This window comes from Cervus canadensis, chromosome 1, assembly GCF_019320065.1.
Source record: "Cervus canadensis isolate Bull #8, Minnesota chromosome 1, ASM1932006v1, whole genome shotgun sequence".
In the NCBI taxonomy this organism is placed as follows: domain Eukaryota; kingdom Metazoa; phylum Chordata; class Mammalia; order Artiodactyla; family Cervidae; genus Cervus; species Cervus canadensis.
Genome location: NC_057386.1, coordinates 13,022,996 through 13,042,991, shown reverse-complemented (window position 1 = coordinate 13,042,991; position 19,996 = coordinate 13,022,996). Strand labels below are relative to the sequence as shown.

At 42.2% G+C, this 19,996-nt stretch overlaps 1 protein-coding gene across 7 annotated transcripts in view; it reads left to right on the top strand.

Annotated features, from left to right (window-relative positions):
- The first annotated feature begins 1,144 nt into the window (after positions 1–1,144).
- B3GNTL1 (UDP-GlcNAc:betaGal beta-1,3-N-acetylglucosaminyltransferase like 1) overlaps positions 1,145–19,996 on the top strand; it is a 106,893-nt gene continuing 88,041 nt past the window's right edge. For 2 of the 7 annotated variants that reach the window (XR_006268819.1, XM_043464272.1), the window contains exons 1-4: positions 1,152–1,250; positions 2,852–2,968; positions 3,069–3,168; positions 19,870–19,934. Coding sequence is in view for 3 of the 7 variants with exons in the window: in XM_043464272.1 (XP_043320207.1) it covers positions 1,188–1,250; positions 2,852–2,968; positions 3,069–3,168; positions 19,870–19,934 (345 nt within the window). In the remaining 4 variants the exon portion in view is untranslated. Of the gene's footprint in view, positions 1,251–2,851; positions 2,969–3,068; positions 3,169–19,869; positions 19,935–19,996 lie in introns of those variants that run through there. The other 5 variants (XM_043464268.1, XM_043464280.1, XM_043464287.1 and 2 more) reach the window with 5 other exon arrangements.

Here is a 19,996-nt window from a genome sequence, read left to right as displayed (position 1 = left end):
CTTTGGGAGACCTGCATCACTTCCTCTCCAGAGGCCCATGACTTTGTCACCTCCTCATCCTACCCTATGTTCACGTCCCTCGCGGTAGGGGGGACGGGGTGGATTGGTGTGTCAGGCCTCATAGCCTGGCCCCTCTGTTGAGAATCTTCCTACCATGAGGAGAAGAATCTCAAGGTCACCCCCATCACCCCACCCCCATCCCCAGCCAAATCCTGCACTTTTGAAGTGCCTCTTGGCACTCTGAATGTTTGCAAAAAGCAGACTCTAGCCAAATTTTTATTAGGGGGAAGGCAGTGAAAAGCAAACTTCTGGCAGCAGGAGATGTACAGGAAGCAAGACAGGAGCAGCCAAGCCCAATTCTGATAGCATGTGCTGTGGAGTGGAGGTGCCAGACGCCGTGGGGACCCCTTATCTCTTCCTCCCACTGATTACTGAGGCAGTCGAGCTCCAAAGCCCACAGCACGATCTGGAAGTTACAATGTGACTTTTTACCGGGTCCCTTAAAATGGAACTATTCCTAACATACCAACCCTTGGAGCACACCAGGTCCTTGGAAACAAATCCTCAGATTGCTTTTGTCCCATTATAGATAAGGGTGGATTTTTCACTCATTTGGCCTAAGCGTTCCAATTTTTACAACAGGCTTTGAAAACACTGATGCAATTTAAGGAACAATGACATTTGAAGTAATGCTTGCAAGACATGAAACAGCAGTTCGGCTTTGTCATAATTGCTGGTTTGTCGAATGATTTGCATTCAACGTTAGTTTAGGTGGTGAAGGCTATGAAGTTGTGCTCACTGACCCGATGGGTCGGGACGCCCGCGTGACAGCCGGTGCACTCGGCACCGCTCAGACGCCCCGTCCCCCGAACAGGGGAGCAGTCACCTGCTTTTCACAGAGAGCCTTTCCATGTCAGACGGCGCAGAGTCTTCCCACCGACTCCACCTCCTGCACGACCCAGGCACTCCAGAAACACAAGCGTCCCTGAGGACGGACGAGCTGACCAGCTCTCTCGGGAGCCCTCTCGCCCCTCTAGGCCGCGCCTGTCCACTGCCTGCGTGTCCCCGCTTGATCGACGTCCCTCTGAGCCAATCGGAGGCGCTCAGCCTCGGTCCCGCCTCCCGGCGAGCCGCCCGCGCAGGCGCTGTAGCCCGAGGTGGGCGGGGCAGCCCGAGGAGCGCGCGCCATGCAGGCCAGGGGGTACCCAGCCGCCGGGGAGATCGGCCCGACTAGCGCCCCCGCCCAAGTGGTAGGTGCCCGGCTGGCGGTGTTTCTGTGGGGGTGCCCCGCCCCTCCCCGGCCCTTCCCGCCCCTCTGCTCCAGTTCAGGTCCCAGTCTGTCAGACTCGCTTCCTCTCATCCGCTCCTCACTTCACCCCTCGGTCCCCCTCACCTCCATCCCTCTATTCTCCGCCCCTTCTCCTCTCTTTTCACCTCCATCCCTCTTCCCTCCATCCTCCTCTTCTCCGCCCTGCTCCATCCTTCCATCCTTCTCCCCTCCGTCGTCCCGGGTCTCCGTTTCACACACTACCACCACCTCTTCTCTTGGGCAGCCTGTGAGGATCTCCGCCCAAATAAACGTTTAAGCACTAGCAAGAGTGTGGACAGAGTAATCTAGGCTCATCTCTGGCAGAAATTCACATTATGTTTTGTATTGTAGATCTTGAGAACAGTAAAAATATTCTCTCCTTTTTTCTTTTAAAAAATAATTCCAAAGTAAGTATGTAAGTAAGTTAGGGAGATACTTTTGTGGATAACATAAATCTAGGAAGGGATAACACTGTTGAATTAGATCTTCAGAGTAAAGAACTTGCCTTGACGGAACTGTATTTTCGGTACTTATATATATGAGCTTTTCATAACCATATTCAGATTTAGTATTTGAAAATCCTCTCTATGTTTTGTATAGATGTATTTGCACATGTGTGCGCATACATGCATCTGTACACACTCACTTGGATGACCTGTTTGTGTTGTCTTGTTTAAGAATATGTCCACTCTTCTTTAAGGTAAAAACTCAAAAGAGTGAGGACTGACTGTAACTTCTATTTTCGCACCCAAAGTCTGTATTGCTTAATGTGGCAGTATACAGAAGACAAATCCTGCAATCAGTTGTTTTGTTGGCACTCAGGTTTCACTGTTTTTACTTTATAACACTTCAGAAATGTTTGTTTTATGTGGGCCCTGTGAGAAGAGGACAGTGCCAAAGTGTCCTAAACTGATAGAACAAAGGAAGAGAGAGCTGGAGGGAGGTTACCTCCCTTTTCCCCAACCCTGTCCCCATACTTTGTTAAAGAAAGTATGTGTGTATTAGTCCTGTCTGACTCTTTGGGACCCCAGGGACTGTAGCCCTTCAGGCTCCTCTGTCCATGGAATTCTCCAGGCAAGAATACTGAAGTGTAGGGGGTACTTAAAAGGGTTTCTTTGTTGCAGTTCCTCTAACATCATGGTTTACTGAAAATGCTTATTTCATGAGTGGGTTCAAAGATACACAGATGCTTGTTTCAACCAAAATGATGATGTTTCTGACCACTGATTGGGAACCACATGAATTTGCCATTGAATTGGGAACATTTTTGATGCCTTTCAGATTTTGTTTCCTTTTTAAAAGCAATCAAAAAAGACCAATTCAGGGAAATCTAAGACAACAAATCTTGAGAGGAGGCGTAGGCACCTTTTGTTTGTCAGGTCATCCTCTCCCTGGAATCCTTATTCTGGGTTGTTCTGTAAGTCATGCCTTGAGCTTTGAAAATGAGCATTGTGCAGATGGTAATGGGGAAGTAAATTAGAGTCTTGGAAAGAGAATTAAGTTTCCACACTTGTTTCTCAATTCATTTGTTTTGAATTCCAGTCTGTTATCCTCCCGGTCCATGACGCTGAACCGTGGTTGGACGAATGCTTGGGGTCGGTTTTGCAGCAAGACTTTGAAGGCTCCGTGGAGCTCTCCATTTTTAATGATGCCAGTAAGGTATTTACAGACTTCCTGTTGGTCATTTGGCCTTAGTGTAAGTCACCTCTGACCGTTTGGAGGAAAGTTTCCTGACCTGCCAACCTCCTCATACTTTCAGGACAAATCCATGACTATCATCGAAAAATGGAAAAAGAAGCTGGAAGGTTCCGGCATCCTCGTGGTCATTGGAGGGCATGATTCTCCTTCTCCCCGAGGAGGTCAGTAACCGTGTTTAGTTTATTATTCTTATCAACTTATGTACTTAAATAGTTTCCTGTTGTTCAAATCTTGGTGAGAAGTATGCTAAGTAATATTAGAGTGTACCACTTATTAAGGACCTGGTAGGCCTGGCTTTCTTCTGCTTCAGTAAGGATTTGTGTACAACCTCTGCTCATTCTTTTTTTTTCACTTTTTATTTTGTATTGGGGTATAGTCAATTAACAATGTTGAGGTACTTTCAGGTGAACAGTGAAGGGACTCAGCCATACACATACATGTATCCCTTCTCCCCCATACTCCCTTCCCATCCACTCTGCCACATCACATTGAACCCCTGCTCATTCTTTACTTATTTAGCCTAACAGAAAGCCCTTAAGTGTTTTTATTCCTGGTGCGATTGGTCATTATTGATCATTTCTAATTCTTTTTTTAAATTTTATTTTATTTTTGGCTGTACGGGGTCTTCATTGCCGTGTGTGGACTTTCTCTAGTTGTGACCAGCAGGGGCTGCTCTTTGCGGTGCCCTGGCTTCTCACTGTGGAGGCTTCACTTGTGGAGTATAGGCTCCGAGCACACTGGCTTTAGTAACTGTGGTCTGTGGGCCCTAGAGCATGGGCTCAGTAGTTGTGGCCAATGGACTTAGGTGCCCCTCGGCATGTGGGGTCTTCCCAGACCAGGGATCAAACCAGTGTCCCCTGCATTTCTAGGCAGATTCTTAACCACTGAACCATCAGGGGAAAAAAAGTGAAAGTTGCTCAGTTGCCTCCAACTCTTTTCGACCTCAAGCCCACCAGGTTCCTCTGTTCATGGAGTTCTCCAGGCAAGAATACTAGAGTGGGTAGCCATTCCCTTCTCCAGGGGATCTTTCCAACCCAGGGATTGAACCCAGGTCTCCCACATTGCAGGTGGATTCTTTACCATCTGAGCCACCAGCAAGCCCTGGACCACCAGGGAAGGCCCCTCTAATTCTTAAAATTCTTTTCTTGTGACATTAGATTTGTTTTTGTCCATTTAAAAAACAGTCTTCTTAAAGAATCAGCTTTTGGTTTTATTGATTGTTTATATTGTTTTTCTTTTTCCTATTTTTGTCTGTTTTCTATTTCCACTCTGAATTGCACTATTTTCTTCTTTTCTGCTTACTTTGGGTTTAAGTTATTCTTTTTATAATTCTTAAGGTGAAAGCTGAGGTCACTGGTTTGAGACCTTTCTCATTTTCCCAAACAGGCATCTAGTGATATAAACTGTCCCCTAAGTATCGCATTAACATCTCACAAATTCTGATATGTTGTGTTCTAATTTTCATTCAGCTGCAAAATACCTTCTAATATCCCCCTTTGATTTTTTATTTGATTTATGGATTATTTGAAGTAGAGTATTTAGTTTCCAAATATTTGAGGGATTTTCCAGATATCTTTATATTATTTATTTCTTATTTTAACTCCTCTGACGTAAGAGAACATACTTTTTTGATGTGAATCTTTTAAGTTTAGTAAGATTTACTTTACAGTCCAGGATAAGGCCTATCTCGGCAAATGTTCTGTGTGCACTTGACAAGGTTGTGTATCTGCTGGTGTTGGGTGGAGTTTTCTGTAAAGGCAAATCCAGTTGAACACAGTCTTGTTTAAATCTTCTGTATCCTTGCTGATGCAAGGTCTGCTTGTTTTATCAGTTACTGAGAGGGGGTTTTGAAATCTCCAACTCTAATTGTAGATTTATTATTCTTTCTTGCTGTTCTATCATTTTTGGCTTATGTATTTTAAATTTTACTCTGTTAAAATTTGAGACTGCTGTGAAGAATTGACCCCTTCATCATTATGAATAACTCTCCTAATCTCTGGTAATGTTCTTTGCTCTGAAATGTACTTTTTTTGATATTAATTTAACTGCTCTGGCTTTATTTTGACTAGTGTTAGCATAGTGTATCTTTTCCATCATTTTTTCTCTTAACCCATTCCTGTCTTTATATTTAAAGGGTGCCATTATAGATTCTTGTAGGGGCTTCCCAGTTGGCGCTAGTGGTAAAGAACCTGCCTGCCAATGCAGGAGATTTAAGAGCCATGAGTTCAATCCCTGGGTCAGGAAGATCCCCTAGTGGAGGGCATGGTAATGCACCCCAGTATTCTTGCCTGGAGAATCCCATGGCCAGAGGAGCCTGGCGGGCTACAGTCCATAGGGTCACAAAGAGTCGGGCGTGACTGAAGCGACTTAGCATGCACGCACACGTAGACAGCATATGATCATGCTTTTTAAATCCAATCTGACAATCTCTGCCTTTCAACTGGGATGTTTACATTAGATACATGTAATGTGATTATTGATATGGTTAGATCTGAATCTCTCTTCTTGCTATTATTTTGTTAGTCATATCTGTTCTTCACTCCATTTTCCTCTTTTTCTGCCTTTGTTTGGGTTAATCAAATATCTTTTATAACAGTGTTTTTGAAATATAATTTATATACCACATAAGTCATCCATCAAAATGTATAATCAAGTTGTTTTTAAGTAGGTTCACAGATGTGTGCAACCACCACCACAGTCAATTTTAGAGCATTTTCATCACCTCAAAAAGGAATCCTGCATCCTCTAGTTATCACTCTCCATGCCTGTTCCTCCCAGTTATATGCAACCACTGATTTGCTTTCTGTCTATAGAGTTGCCTATTTTGGACATTTCAGATAAACTGAATAATATAATATGTGTTATTTTTGTGACTGGTTTCTTTCATTTTTCAGTGTTTCTAAGGTTCATGTTGAGGCATATATTAGTACTTCATTCCTTTTTACAAGAGAATAATGTTTAATGGTATAGGTGTACCACATTTTGTTTATCCATTCACCAGTTGAGGCACATTTGGGTTGGTCTACTTTTAGGCTGTTGTGAAGCATGCTAGTGTAAACATTTGTGTATAAATTTTTGTTTGAACACAGGTTTTCAGTTTCTTTGGGTATACACCTTGTCGTTGTATTGCTGGGTCATATTGTAATTCTTTGTTTTAACATATTGAGGAACTGCCGGACTATTTTCCACATTGGCTGCACCATTTTACAGTGCCACCAGCCATGTATGAAGGTTCCAGTTTCTCCACATCCTCACCAACACTTCTTATTTTCTGGGTTTATTTTTGTTATGGCCATTCTAGTGGGTATGAAATGGTTTCTCATCTCATTGTGGTTTTGATTTGCTCTTTCCTTCTGACTAATGATATGGAACCTCTTTTTGTGTTTGTGTTGGCCATTTGTATATCGTCTTAGGAGAAATGTTTATTCAAGTCATTTTCAAATTTGTGCATTTTAAAATTTGATTGTCTTTTTTGTTGTTGAGCTGCAAGTTATTTACATATTCTAGATACTAGACTCTTATCAGATATATGATTTGCAGATATTTTCTTTGGGTTGGGCTGTCTTTGGGTTGTCTTCGCACTCTCCTGAGAATATCCTTTGATGCACAAAAGTTATAATTTTGATGAAATCCAATTTATTCTTGTTGTCATTACATGTACTTTTGGTGTCATATCTAAAAAAATCATTGCCAAATCAAAGTCATGAAGATTTACTCCTTTGTTTTTTTCAAAGAATTTTATAATTTGAGCTTTTCTATATGGGTGTTTGTTCCATTTTGAGTTCATTTTTTATATAGTGTAAAGTAAGTATAACTTCATTCCTTTGCATGTAGATGTTGAGCTGTTCTGACAGTATTTGTTGCAGACTATTCTTTCTTCATTGAAAGTCTTGGTACCCTTTTGAAAATCAGTTCAGTTCAGTTGCTCAGTCATGTCCTACTCTTTGTGACCCCATGGACTGCAGCATGCCAGGCTTTCCTGTCCTTCACCAACTCCTGGAGCTTACTTAAACTCATATCCATTGAGTCGGTGATGCCATCCAACCATCTCATCCTTTGTCATTCCCTTCTCCTCCTGTCTTCAATCTTTCCCAGCATCAGGGTCTTTTCAAATGAGTCAGTTCTTTGCATCAGGTGGTCAAAGTATTGGAGTTTCAGCTTCAACATGAGTCCTTCTAATGAATATTCAGGACTGATTTCCTTTAGGGTTGACTGGTTGGATCTCCTTGTAGTCCAAGTGACTCTCAAGAGTCTTCTCCAACACACAGTTCAAAAGCATCAATTCTTCAGCACTCAGCTTTCTTTAGTGTCCAACTCTCACATCCATGCATGACTATTGGAAAAACCGTAGCTTTAACTAGATGGACCTTTGTTGGCAAAGTAATGTCTCTGCTTTTTAATAGGCTGTCTAGGTTGGTCATAACGTTTCTTCCCAGGAGCAAGCGTCTTTTAATTTCATGGCTGCAGTCACCATCTGCAGTAATTTTGAAGCCCCCAGAAATAAAGTTTGTCACTGTTTACATTGTTTCCCCGTGTATTTGCCGTGAAGTGATGGGACCAGATGCTATGATCTTAGTTTTCTGAATGTTGAGTTTTAAGCCAATTTTTTACTCTCGTCTTTCACTTTCATCAACTAAAGAGGCTCTTTAGTTCTTTGAAAATTAGTTGCTGGAAATGAATGCCATTTCTGGACTCTAAAGCCAGTAAGTGCCACACTGTTTTGATTACTATAGCTTTGTGGTAGGTTTTGATATTGGGAAGTATGAGTCTTTCAACTTTGTTTTCCTTTCTCAAAATTGTTTTATAATTTCATATGAACTTTGGGTGGGCTTCTCAGGTGGCCCTAGTGGTGAAGAATTCACCTGCCAATGCAGGAGACACGAGTTCAATCCCTGGGTCAGGAAGATTCCCCAGAGGAGGGCATGACAACCCACTCCAGTATTCTTGCCTGGAGAATCCCATGGACAGAGGAGCCTGGTGGGCTACAGTCCATAGGGTCACAAAGAACTGCACACAACTGAAGCGACTAAGCATGCACACATCCGTGAACCTTAGGGTCAGTTTTTCCATGTTTTTAAGAAGGACCATTAGAATTTTGATGGGGGATGGCACTGAATCTGTAGATCTATTTGGTTTGTATTATCACTTTAACAGTAGTTAAGACTTCCAGTTTGTGAACACAGAGTGTCTGTCCTTAGGTCTTCTTTGGTTTCTTTTATCAATGCTTTGTAATTTTCAAGGTACAAGTATTTCACCTCTTTGGTTAAATTAATTCTTCAGCATTTGTTTTTTCATTGATACTGTGAATGGAATTGTCTTTTTAATTTCCTTCTCAGATTGTTCATTATTAGTGTAAAGGGAAACTGATTTTCTTGCATGTTGATCTTGTATCCTGAAACTTTGCTGTACTTGTTTATTAGCTCTAGCAGTTATTTTGTGTGTGAATTTTTAGGATTTTCTATATTTAAGATCATGTCATCTGCAACTGATTAGTTTTACTTCTTCCTTTTAATTGGTTGGTTTATTTCTTTTTCTGTCTAATTGCTCCAGCTAGAACTTCCAGTGTTTAGTAAGAGTGGGGAGAGGAGACATCTTTGTCTTGACCCTGATCTTAGGGGGAAAGCTTGTGGTATTTCACTTTTGAGTGTAGTGTTAGCTGTGGATTTTATAAATACTGATTTATAATCATGCTGAGGAAGTTCCCTTCAATTGATAGTTTATTGACTGTGTTTTTCTTAATCATGAAAGAAGATTTTGTCCATCCTTTTTTCTGTATCAGTTGAGATGATCATATAGGTTTTTTTCCTTCAATTCTATTAAAGTAATATGTTAACATTGATTGATTTCATATGATGAACTACCCTTGCATTACTGGAATAAATCCCACTGGGTCATGGTGTATAATCTTTCTAATATGCTGCTAGCTTTAGTTTGCTAGTATTTTGTTGAAGAGTTCTATAAAGATATTCATAAGGGATATTGGTATGTAGTTTTCTTTGGATGTATCTGTCTGGGTATAGTATCAGAGTAACGCTGGCTTCATAGAATGAGTTAAGAAGTGTTTTCTTTTCTTCTTTTTTATTTTTGGATGAGTTTGAGAAGGATTGTTGTTAATTCTCTAAATGTTTTGTAGAATTCATTAGTGAAACCATCTGATCCTAGCCTTTTTTTTGGGGGATTTTGATTACTGATTCAGCCTCTGTTTTTGTTATAGGTTTGTTCAGATATTTTATTTCTTCTTGAGTTAGTTTTGGTAGTGTGTTTATAGAAATTTGTATTTTTCATCTAAATTTCTAATTTGTTGGCATATAGTTGTTCATAATATTCAATTATTATCTTTTTAGGCTTTTGTTAAGTTCAGTAGTAATGTGCACACTTTTTTTGGGCCATGCTTCACAGCTTGTGGGATCAAACCCACACCCCCTGCAGTGGAAGTGCAGAGTCAACCACTGGACCGCCAAGGAAGTCCCCCCACTTTCATTTTTAATTTTAGTAATTTGAAGCATCTTTGTTCTTAGTGTACCTAAAGGTTTGTCAATGTTGTTGATCTTTTCAAAGAACCAACTTTTGGTTTCATTGAGTCTCACTTTTTTTTTTTCACTCTCTATTTCATTTGTCTCTGCTCTGATCCTTTTATTATTTCTTTCCTTCTGCTAGCTGTTTGTTTAGTTTGTTCTTCTTTTTCTAGTTCCTTAAGGTATAAAATTAGGTTGTTGATTTGAGATCTCTTTTATGTAGACATTTATAGCTTTAAATTTTCCTCTGAGCACTGATTTTGCAGCCTCCTATATGTTTTGGTATGCTGTGTTTTTATTTTGGGGCTTCCCTGGCAGCTCAGCTGGTAAAGAATCCACCTGCAGTGCAGGAGACCTTGGTTTGATTTCTGGGTTGAGAAGATCTCTTGGAAAAGGGATAGACTACCCATTCCGGTATTCTTGGGCTTCCGTGGTGGCTCAGACAGTAAAGAGTCCACCTGCGATGCGGGAGACCTGGGTTCGATCCCTGGGTTGGGAAGATCCCCTGGAGGAGGGCATGGCAAGCCACTCCAGTATTCTTGCCTGGAGAATCCTCATGGACAGAGGAGCCTGGTGGCCTGCAGTCCATAGTGTCACAGAGAGTCGGAAACTACTGAAACAGCTAAGTGCAGCACATTAGGTCTTTGAACATATTTATAGTGGTTACTTTGAGGTCTTTGTTAGATCAAACACCTGATGCTCTCGCTGGAAGTTTCTGTGCCTCTTCTTATTTGGTGTCTGGGTCGTGCGTTCTTGTTTCTTCACATGTCTCCTAATTTTGTTAGACACTGGACACATTAGATAACATGTCCCAGGTACTGGTTTCCCCTCTGTCTAAGGGTTGTTACCCTTACTGACTTGTTTGCTTGTAAAGTGACTGCTCGGATCGCTTCAGTAAAGTCCGCTCCCCTGTGCCCGCAGCGTGAAACCTCTCGTGCTCTGTCTCAGGAGCGCAGCGCCGGGTGAGCCCACAGTCATCCTGAGGGGGCAGTGGTGTGGGCTGTCCTGTCTTTCCCTGACCGCACCCAGCTGTCAAGCTCCGCTTACTGCCGACTGCTTTGCTGTTTTCAGCTATACCTAGGGGCGTAAAAATAATTCAAGTGAATTCAAGCTCCTTCAAAGGAATAGTTCTTGAGGTCAGTGTTTAGTTTGTTCTGACCCCGGGAGGGCTCTTCCCAGCTGTCTCTTACCCGTTTATGTTTGACAAACTGGTCGTCCCACAGCTTAACCTGTATGGTTGATGAATCTATCAATTGCCTCTTCCGGCGGCCTTTACTTCTGATTTGAGTGTACCCCAGGACTTAAACTTCACACCCTATTGCAAGTGAAGTAGGGGAAGGGCAGCAACCCCTTATCTCTCTTCATATGAACCGCCTACCCCACAAGCCAGGGCAAGGGCATTTGGGTCCCCAGTTTTCTTGGTGATACTGCACCCAAGGGAGACAGAGCATCCAATGCAGCATGGGGGCTGGTGGGAAAAGGGAGCCCCACTTTTAAACTGCACTTGCCTGGGCCTCAACCTCAGCAACAGGTACCTGGAGTCAGGATGAGAAATGTCGATGCCCTGTCTCTTCCAGGAAAACAGCTTTTGAGAGGCCAAGCAGAAAGGGAAGCTTGTATTTTTGGCTATACCTGTCTAGGGTGGGTTTCCTCCTTAGGGGAAGGGAAGGAGCAGATCTTAGCTCAAATATCTTGTTGTTGTTCAGTCACTCAGTTGTATCCAACTCTTTGCGACCCCATGGACTATAGCGTGGACTGCAGCCAGACTTCTCTGTCTTTCACCATCTCCTGGAGTTTGTTCAGACCCATGTCCATTGTCATCAGTGATGCCATCCAATCATCTCATCCCCTAACGTCCTCTTTTCCTGCCTTCAATCTTTCCCAGGATTCAGGGTCCTTTCCAGTAAGTCGGCTCTTTGCATCATGTGGCCAAAGTGTTGGAACTTCAGCTTCAGCATCAGTCCTTCCAGTGAATATTCAGGGTTGATTTCCTTTAGGATTGACTGTTTTGATCTCCTTGCAGTTCAAGAGACTCTCAAGAGTCTTCTCTAGTGCCACAGTTCAAAAGCATCAAGTCTTTGGCGCTCAGCCTTCTTTATGGTCCAACTCTCACATTCATGCATGACTACTGGAAAAACCATAGCTTTGACTAGATGGACTTTTGTTGGCAAAGTGATGTCTCTGCTTTTTAATATGCTGTCTAGGTTTGTCATAGCTTTTCTTCCAAGGAGCAAGCGTCTTTTAATTTCATGGTTGAAGTCACCGTCCACAGAGATTTTGGAGCCCAAGAAAATAAAGGCTGTCACTGTTTCCCCGTCTATTTGCCGTGAAGTGGTGGGACTGGATGCCATGATCTTAGTACTTTGAATGTTGAGTTTTAAGCCAGCTGTTTCGCTCTCCTCTTTTACCTTTATCAACAGGCTCTCTAGTTCCTCTTCCCTTTCTGCCATAAGGGTAGTGTCATCTGCATATCTGAGGTTTTTGATATTACTATTACTGAGTTTTAGTAGATTTTCTTGAATAAAAATTTTTTTTTCATTTGCTTGGTGCCCTTAGGGTCATTTCCAGAGACTGTAAATGGTTGGGTTTTTAAAAATAAGTTTCACCAGTTTTGCTGGCAAGCGGCTGTGGAGCTCTGCATGCTATCATACCAGCTCCAATCAAAATTCCTTCTGGTTCTACTTCATCTTCTTTGTTGGCTTATTAGTTACAGTTCTCTTTTTTGCTGTTTTAATGGTTGATTTGAGTTTATAGTATGTACAACTTATCAAGTTCAATCCCTCAAATGTGTGTAGAACTTCATGTATAGTGTGAGAACTGGACAGTGCATGTCCATTTCTCCCTTCCTACCTTTTTTGAGGCGGTTGTCATGCATTCTACTTTTACATGTGCTGTAGACCCCACAAATGTTGGTATTAACTTAAACAGTCAATCATCTTTTTAAGAGATTGAAATAAGAAAGAAAATTACTCATTTACTCATATAATTGTGGTTTTCAGTGCTCTTCATTTCTTTGAATAGAGCCTGATGCCCATCTGCTTTTCCTTCTGCCTGAAGGACTTTTTAAAACATTTCTTGCAGTGATGGTCTGTTGGCAGTGAATTCTTACACCTCTTGTATGCCTTTATCTGGTGCATTTGAGTGTCGGCTGGTGAATCCTGTGATGAAGAAATTTCATCACAAGCTTTATTATCCTTCCCTTAGTCCCTGCTTCTGCCTCCACAGCCCTTCCCCATTCGGGTGAGCTTGTCTCTTGGGTAAGCTGCCTGTATGCTTTTGCCTTCCTCCCTTTTGCTTCCCTTCCGTTCGTCCTTCCATCTTCCTCTGTTCCTTTTCAGAGTGGACGGGGAGAAGAGAAGGAGGAGGCCTTAGGTGGCTGGTCTTGTGTATTTGCGGGAGCAGCTTCTCCCATCCTGTGCTGCCTCCTTCTGCGGCTTTTTGCTTCACAGTGATGGAGGGACGGGGCGGGGGCGGGGGCAGTCGGCTCACCAAACAGCAGTAGGTGGAGGAAAGAACATAGTCCAGAAGTTCTTGCCAAGCAAGCCCCTGGACTGTGGTGTTGGGTTTCCTTCCATACCAGGGTACGACCTCTTTCTGTCTCCTCTTGAGGTTCCTACGGTTTTTCAATTGGATATTCAGAGCCTTATGATCTTTTGCCTCTAGTGTCGACTTGGGTAGAGAGGGAAGACTCCCAGTTTCTGTGGTTCCCTGTCATATCCAATGCCAACAGTTTATCACATTATCTTGGATTTTCTAGTTAGTCTAATCCTGAATAAATATTTTAATTTTGTTTCTTTATTTCTAATTTATTCTTTATTTTCATAAGTAGTATTGGGGTAGGAAGTCTAGAAGAACAATGTGGGATCACATTAACTAATCCTTTTATTGTGCTGGCTTAGTGGAAATGTTTGTAGTGTTTCTGTGTTACAAGCATGATATTTACAATTGCTTTCTGATAGATACTTTTATCAGGTACCTTGATATCTCTAATTTAGTAAGCCTTCAGAAAATGAGGTGTGAGTATAGAATTTAATTAAATGTCTTTTAAATATCTGTTAAGGTGATTGTTTTTTTTTCCTCCTAACATTTTTATTGTAGTAAATTACATTAGTATTTTTCTTAATAATGAATCACTCTTACAGTGCCAAAATTAATCAACAGTGACAGTATAGTGTTTTTATGCAATGAAATTGATCAGCTTTCTTAAGGATTTTTACATCTGTGTACATAGAGAACATTGGTTTGTAGTTTTCTTGTGTGAGTTACATGTCTGCTGGCTCAGCCTAGGGCTTGATAATGTAGCTTCGTAAGAGCAATGACCGCATAGAACAATTCAGCCCCCTTTTGTTTCAAACTCCCCAGCAAACTAGCTTCCAGCCTGCATTTAGATGGCAGGAAGACTATTTACTTACTTTCATGAATAAATGTCTGCTTTGACTAATTGCAGATTTTTTTAAAAATAAAGAAAATGTGGTTTTAAAAAAAAATTTAGGTATATAGGAAGGTCTGCAATGAAATGTAAAAGCCCCACACCCTAGGAGCAACCAGTGTTTTTTAGTTCCTACTAGATTTATTTAACTCACAGAATCAGTTGATACTTGCTATGAAAGAGGAAACATTTAACCCACTGAAGGGACTTCACACTTCCCTTTCTCTTTTTTCCTCCCTCAGAGTTTTAGTTTGTTATAATATATTTATATTGTCAGCATTTATAATCTTCACATTCTGCTCTATAGCTCTTGTTGTTTTATATGCTTGATTAATAAGTTGATTCAACAGTTTAAACCTTGTAAAAACAACACTAGTGGTTTTTTAAATAAGTAACTGTTCTTCACTGCAGACCACCTAGTGGATTAGACTTGGAAGAGGAAGCGAAATGAATCTGCTGCTAACCCCATGCTACACACTGAGGGGATTCCCAGGTGTCAAGATCTATGGAGCCTTTAAAAATCTTCTACTTTATTCCCTTCTACTTTATATGCATGTGCCATTGTTTGTTTGTTTTTTTCCCCTTCGCTTTTTATTTTATTTAATTTTCTTTTTAATGTGTTTCTTTTTCATTTCTCTGGAATACTTCTTCAAGTAGTTTTTCCATATCTGGTATGTGGATGATAAAATATTCAGGGTATTTACATGTTTGAAAATGTCTTTATTTTGTGCTATGTTTATTTGACAGTTTAGCTGTGTATAGAATTCTAGGTGCAAAATATTTTTCCTTAGAATTTTGGAGTAATTGCCTCATTATTTTCTGGTGTCTGCTGATTCTAGTAAGAAATCTTGTGTCAGTCTGATTCTTATTATTTTAAAGATATCTTTTCTGAAAGTGTCTAAGATTTTTCTCTTTATGTTTTGAGTTTTGAAATGTCATGCAGCTGGGTCAAGATGTGGTAGTTTCTTCATTTACCCTCATTTCTATATAGAGTGATTAGCTTTGCATTCTTAGCTTTAATTGTAATCTATTGTGCTTCCAGTAGTTTGACTTTACAATTTTCATGTAGAACTTGAGAATAAGTTTATATGCCTGCACAGACTGCTAGAACTGAAGGTGGAGGCAGGACAGATGATAAGATTGGCTAGTGGACAGGTTCCTATAAGTTTTAGGAGTCATGTCTTTCTTTAAAAAGTAGTCTTCAATTTTGGCTGCATGTTAGAATAATCTAGGGGGCTTTAGGAAACCTGATGCCCAAGTCCTATCCTAAGATTTTCTTGTATAATTTGTCTGGGGTATAAACACAGCAGGGGGATTGTAAAAGAATCTTCCCAAGAGATACTGAGGTACATCCACTCCTTTAAAACCCTCAGGAATGTGCAGCTTCACCTCCACTCTATGGTGGGCTTGGTCCTGAGGGAGTCTTGTTAGCTCCTGACACAGCTGAAGGTTTGGGGTCCTCCTGGAATACCCCTCAGATGAGATCCAAGGGGGTGTTTGCTTTGAGATCCTGTTTGGACCCAGCAGGTGACTTGCCAACACACAGGGTCGCCGCTGCTCAGATCTTTTCCCGGTGAGGGGGTCAGTAGGGTTGTGGGATAGGACTGGAGCATTCAGGGTAGCTCTCAGGGGAAAGGTGTGAGTGGGAGAGACAGTCCTACTTTCCCTACACCTCTCGTCCTGTAAGCCCCCTTCTCATCTTCCTGCATTCTCTCTGGTCCTTTCTTCCTGCACTGGGTGGTCAGGGGACTCGGTAGCTTTCACTTGATGATTCTTGCTTGTGCCCCTTGCAAGTTCACATGGTTCTCTCCTGAGTCCTGGGAGGACTGTGCTGCTATCCCTGGGGCACTTGCTGATTTACCTGGAGTTCATCCCCCACCCCCAAGTTGAGCTCTCTGGGGCCCGCCCTCTAACGGGTTTAAACATCTCTGAATACTAGCTCTTAAGGAATATGGTGCACTGTTCTGTGAAGGGGCTTATCCTCCCACCGAGGGCAACCAGGATGAGTGCCCTTTGCTTTTTGTAAAGCCTTTTGTAAAGCTTCCAGCCAGTATTTTTGTTTTTGTTTCTTGGGGGAGGGGGACAAGTAAAGGGTGAATGTTGGTGAAGAGTTAAGAAACATTTGGGCAAAAAAAAAAAAGAAATAGTTGGGCTTTTGCTAATGAAACAAACTTCTCTCCCAAAATGTGCTTCCCTGCCCAGCCTTGTGTTCCTCACAAATAGTAGCCAATGCCCTCCACCTAGGAAAGCAGAAAACTGTAGAAAATATTTTAGAAAAAAATTAAAAATCAGAAATAATTTTAAAATCTTGGTCCTTTAAAAGAAGAAAGCTCTTTTTTTCTGCTTTTAGAAGGTTCCTATGGAAAGACTGTGTTCTTTGATGTCGAACAGTGACCTCATGCAGAGGTGCCTGTTGGTGGGTGAGGGCTCCAGGGTTGGGTCCACTGTACCCAACCCAGCCTTGATTTCCTTCTTTGTGAACAAGTATCAGTAGTGCTCACGTGGGTATTGGGAGGGCGTAGGACAAGCTGATGGGAGCAGGGTTCCAGAAGAGGCCGCATGCAGTGGGCCCTCGAGAAGTCTAGCAGCTGTTCTGTTATTGTCTTCTTCCTCCTCCTCTTCTTCATCATCTGGTGCACATTTTTAATATATCCCCCTAAATATTTCTTATTTTCATTATCTTTAGTCTGTTAGAAATTATTTGTAAACCAGTTGTTGTGGAATGTCTATTTCAAGTTCCTTCTGAAACATGCTGAAGAATTGATACTTTTGAACTGTGATGTTGGAGAAGAATCCTGAGAGTCTCTTGGACTGCAAGGAGATCCAGCCAATCAATCCTAAAGGAAATCAGTCCTGCATATTCATTGGAAGGACCGATGCTGAAGCTGAAGCTCCAGTACTTTGGCCACCTGATGTGAAGAGCTGACTCACTGGAAAAGACCCTGATGCTGGGAAGGATAGAAGGCAGGAGGAGAAGGGGATGACAGAGGACAAGATGGTTGGATGGCATCACTGATTCAACGGACATGAGTTTGAGCAAGCTCTGGGAGATGGTGAAGGACAAGGAAGCCTGGCGTGCTGCAGTCCATGGGATGGCAGAGTCAGACACGACTGAGCAACTGAACAACAACAACTATGAACAACCTTTGAAGATTTTTTTTAATTAAAATGTTTCACATCTTCCATAGCTGAATGAGAGTAAATGAAAGGCATTTTGATGACTACTGTGATTGGTTGTATAATCTCCACTTTAAAAGCAAGTTGTTTTGTTTTTTTTTAAAGCAAGTTTTGTCTTTCATAAAATGCTTTTTATAGAGTAGACATAACTTGAGCCACATCACCTTTGTATGTGTTCTATCAATAACAAAAGAGTAAATTGTAGTATTGTGAAGAAATGATTCTGCTGTCTCTTTGAGGTTGGATAAGGTGAATTCATGGGAATCCTGCGTTACACATTAGCAAAATGAAGTTAATTTGATTATGTCAGAAAGGACACATTTTCCTATAATAATATTTTCTTAAATAAGCAATGTTATATCGACTATTGGATACTGTAAATCCGAAGTATCTATTTTTAGAAGTGTTGGGTATTTAAATTGGGTTAAGATTCATTTACTATTATTTCATATCATAATAGAGCAAAACATTTCTTAATAATGTGGTCACTTGCTAAAATTGAAGTAAAACACAATCCCACCCTCTTCTCTCCAAGAGTAAGGAATGTTAATATCTCACCGAGGCGGGAGTTTTTCCTGCTGTGACCATGACAACCGACTCCCCTCACAAAGGGACAGGCCTCCCCAAACATCAGGCCCTGGCACAAACATTTGACTTTTCAAGGCAATAATATTAAAGCAAATTCCTTATCTTTGCCAAACACAAGACTCATCGTGAGAAACTTTCAGCTTCCTTGGTAGCTGCGTTTTCCTTCATTACCCAAATTCTTGGGGTCAGTTTTTCCCCTTCTAAAACCCAACACCAATAAAACCACTGTCTTGCTGATTTCAAAGTGATTATGAAAAGTCTCTTCCCGTTTATTCCGTTTTGATTCCATGAGCTCTTTCTCTGGGCCTACCTTGCTTTGCGGTGATGATGGAGATTCAGCTCTAGCTACTAATCCATCCCCAGGGGTCAGGAGGCCGGCCCCTGCCTCCCCTCCTGTGCTTTTCCTTTGCTTGCTTGTTATACCTGTTCTTTGAACAGGTTCTTTGAAATCTGTGACAGTCCCACTAACTGGTTTGGGTTGGCCCAGCTCTAGGATTAATGCTGGAAATTAAGGTGCTACCTCACGTGATAACAGCCAAAGACACTCCTCTGGGTCATACCCTTTGAAGCTCTGCGCGAGGGCCGCGGTCCATCCTTGTGGTCGCAGTGCGATTTGCTCCAGACCGCGGCCGAGTAACAGGAGGGACCTGCTTTCTCCTCCTGCTCCCCTTACTGCAGAAAATTGGGGAACACCTGGGGTGAGGCCTGGGGCAGACCTTTGTTGGTGTCCCCTGGGACGGACCACAGTCTTCAGGTCGTCTCAGCTTTGAGTCAGAGGGATTTATTGTTTTAATTCTGCACACATCTGCTGTGCTTTGTGTGACTTTCCTGGGTGGCCCCAAATCTAAGCTTCTCTGTAATGCGATTAGGGTACCGGAGCCTCTTTTCTAGGGAGGTGGGAATTGTGCCCCTCAAAGGTCCCTTGGCTCCTTCTTTGGGACCCAGTGCCTCCTCTAACCCGCCCTGACCTTGGCATGCAGACCAGGCCTGCTGTGTGTTGATTTCTGCACTCTGTTCTGTTCTGAAGCCTTTCCTAGCCGCCCTCCGTGTGAGAGCTGTCTGTGGTCCACATGCTGCTCACTGCCCCGTCCATCACTGGGAACCTCATTCTCTCAATTTAAACTCATGTTGTCTCTCTGACCCCCTCTGCCATGGTCTCATCTCCTCTCCATAAGCCTCCCTAGTGCCTCCCACCATTTGTTTGGCACCTCACATAGGTTTTCGGTTACCTCTCTTTCCAACTCTGATGTAATCTCTTTGAAGATGAGGATTTTAAGCCATTTATTAGAATGTAATATCCATGTAGGAAAGTACACCTATCATCAAAGTACAGCTCAATTATTTTTCCACAAACTGAACACCCTGCAGCCAGCGCCCTGAGGCAGACCTGACCTCACCGGCCCTGGAAGCGCCCCCATCCCCGGGGCACCGCTTCCCTGATTCCCAGGCGCAGGTGAATCTGCAGCCTTTGTGCTCCATGTGCCGTCCCAGTGCTCAGCAGTGCAAGGGGCGCCAACTCTGTGTGCGGCCAGGATTTTCATACATGTGGTCTATTTTCCATTCCGTGGGGGGTTCTTGTGCCAGTCACGTCTTGGTGAAGTTGGGTCTGCACCTCCTGGGGGAGCTGGGGGGCTCCCAGGACATGTAGGAAGAGTGGACACTGACAGGGCCTGTAACTCATCCCTGGAACACGTGCTCAGTGAAATCTGTGCCCCTGAAGCGTCCAGTTCAATGAGCTTCTTCTACCAGCCGATCTCTCACGTGTTTGTGGCCCCATCTGTCAGGTAACTGTAAAGTGACTTTTATCAGCAGAGATTTCTAGAGGAAGTGCTTCTGCCAGTTCTATTCAGAGACATTGTAATTTTGTGTTTTAAAAATACTCCCCAGGGTTACCTTAGTGCTGTGCTGGATAGATGTTTGCCGGCTTTATTTTCCTTCTGTGAGCACATTCTGTCTTAACACTGGTACTGGGTGGACTGTTGTCTGTTATCATTATATTTACTGCATCAGTTTTATTTAAACTGGTCTGATTTTTGACTTGGCAGTGTGGAGTGTTCCTAGCTTTCCTACCGTGTGTATCACAGTAAGTTTTATGCAAGAGAATCCACTAAAACTGAATTCTAATAGAGCTTTTCCTTTTCTCTTTTAAACAGTCGGATATTCTAAAAATCAAGCAATAGCACAGAGCTCAGGGTCTTACCTTTGCTTCTTGGATGCGGTAAGTAACTTTGTTTTATTTAAATGTCTGACTGTATGTTGGTTCAGTAATTAAGAGATAGT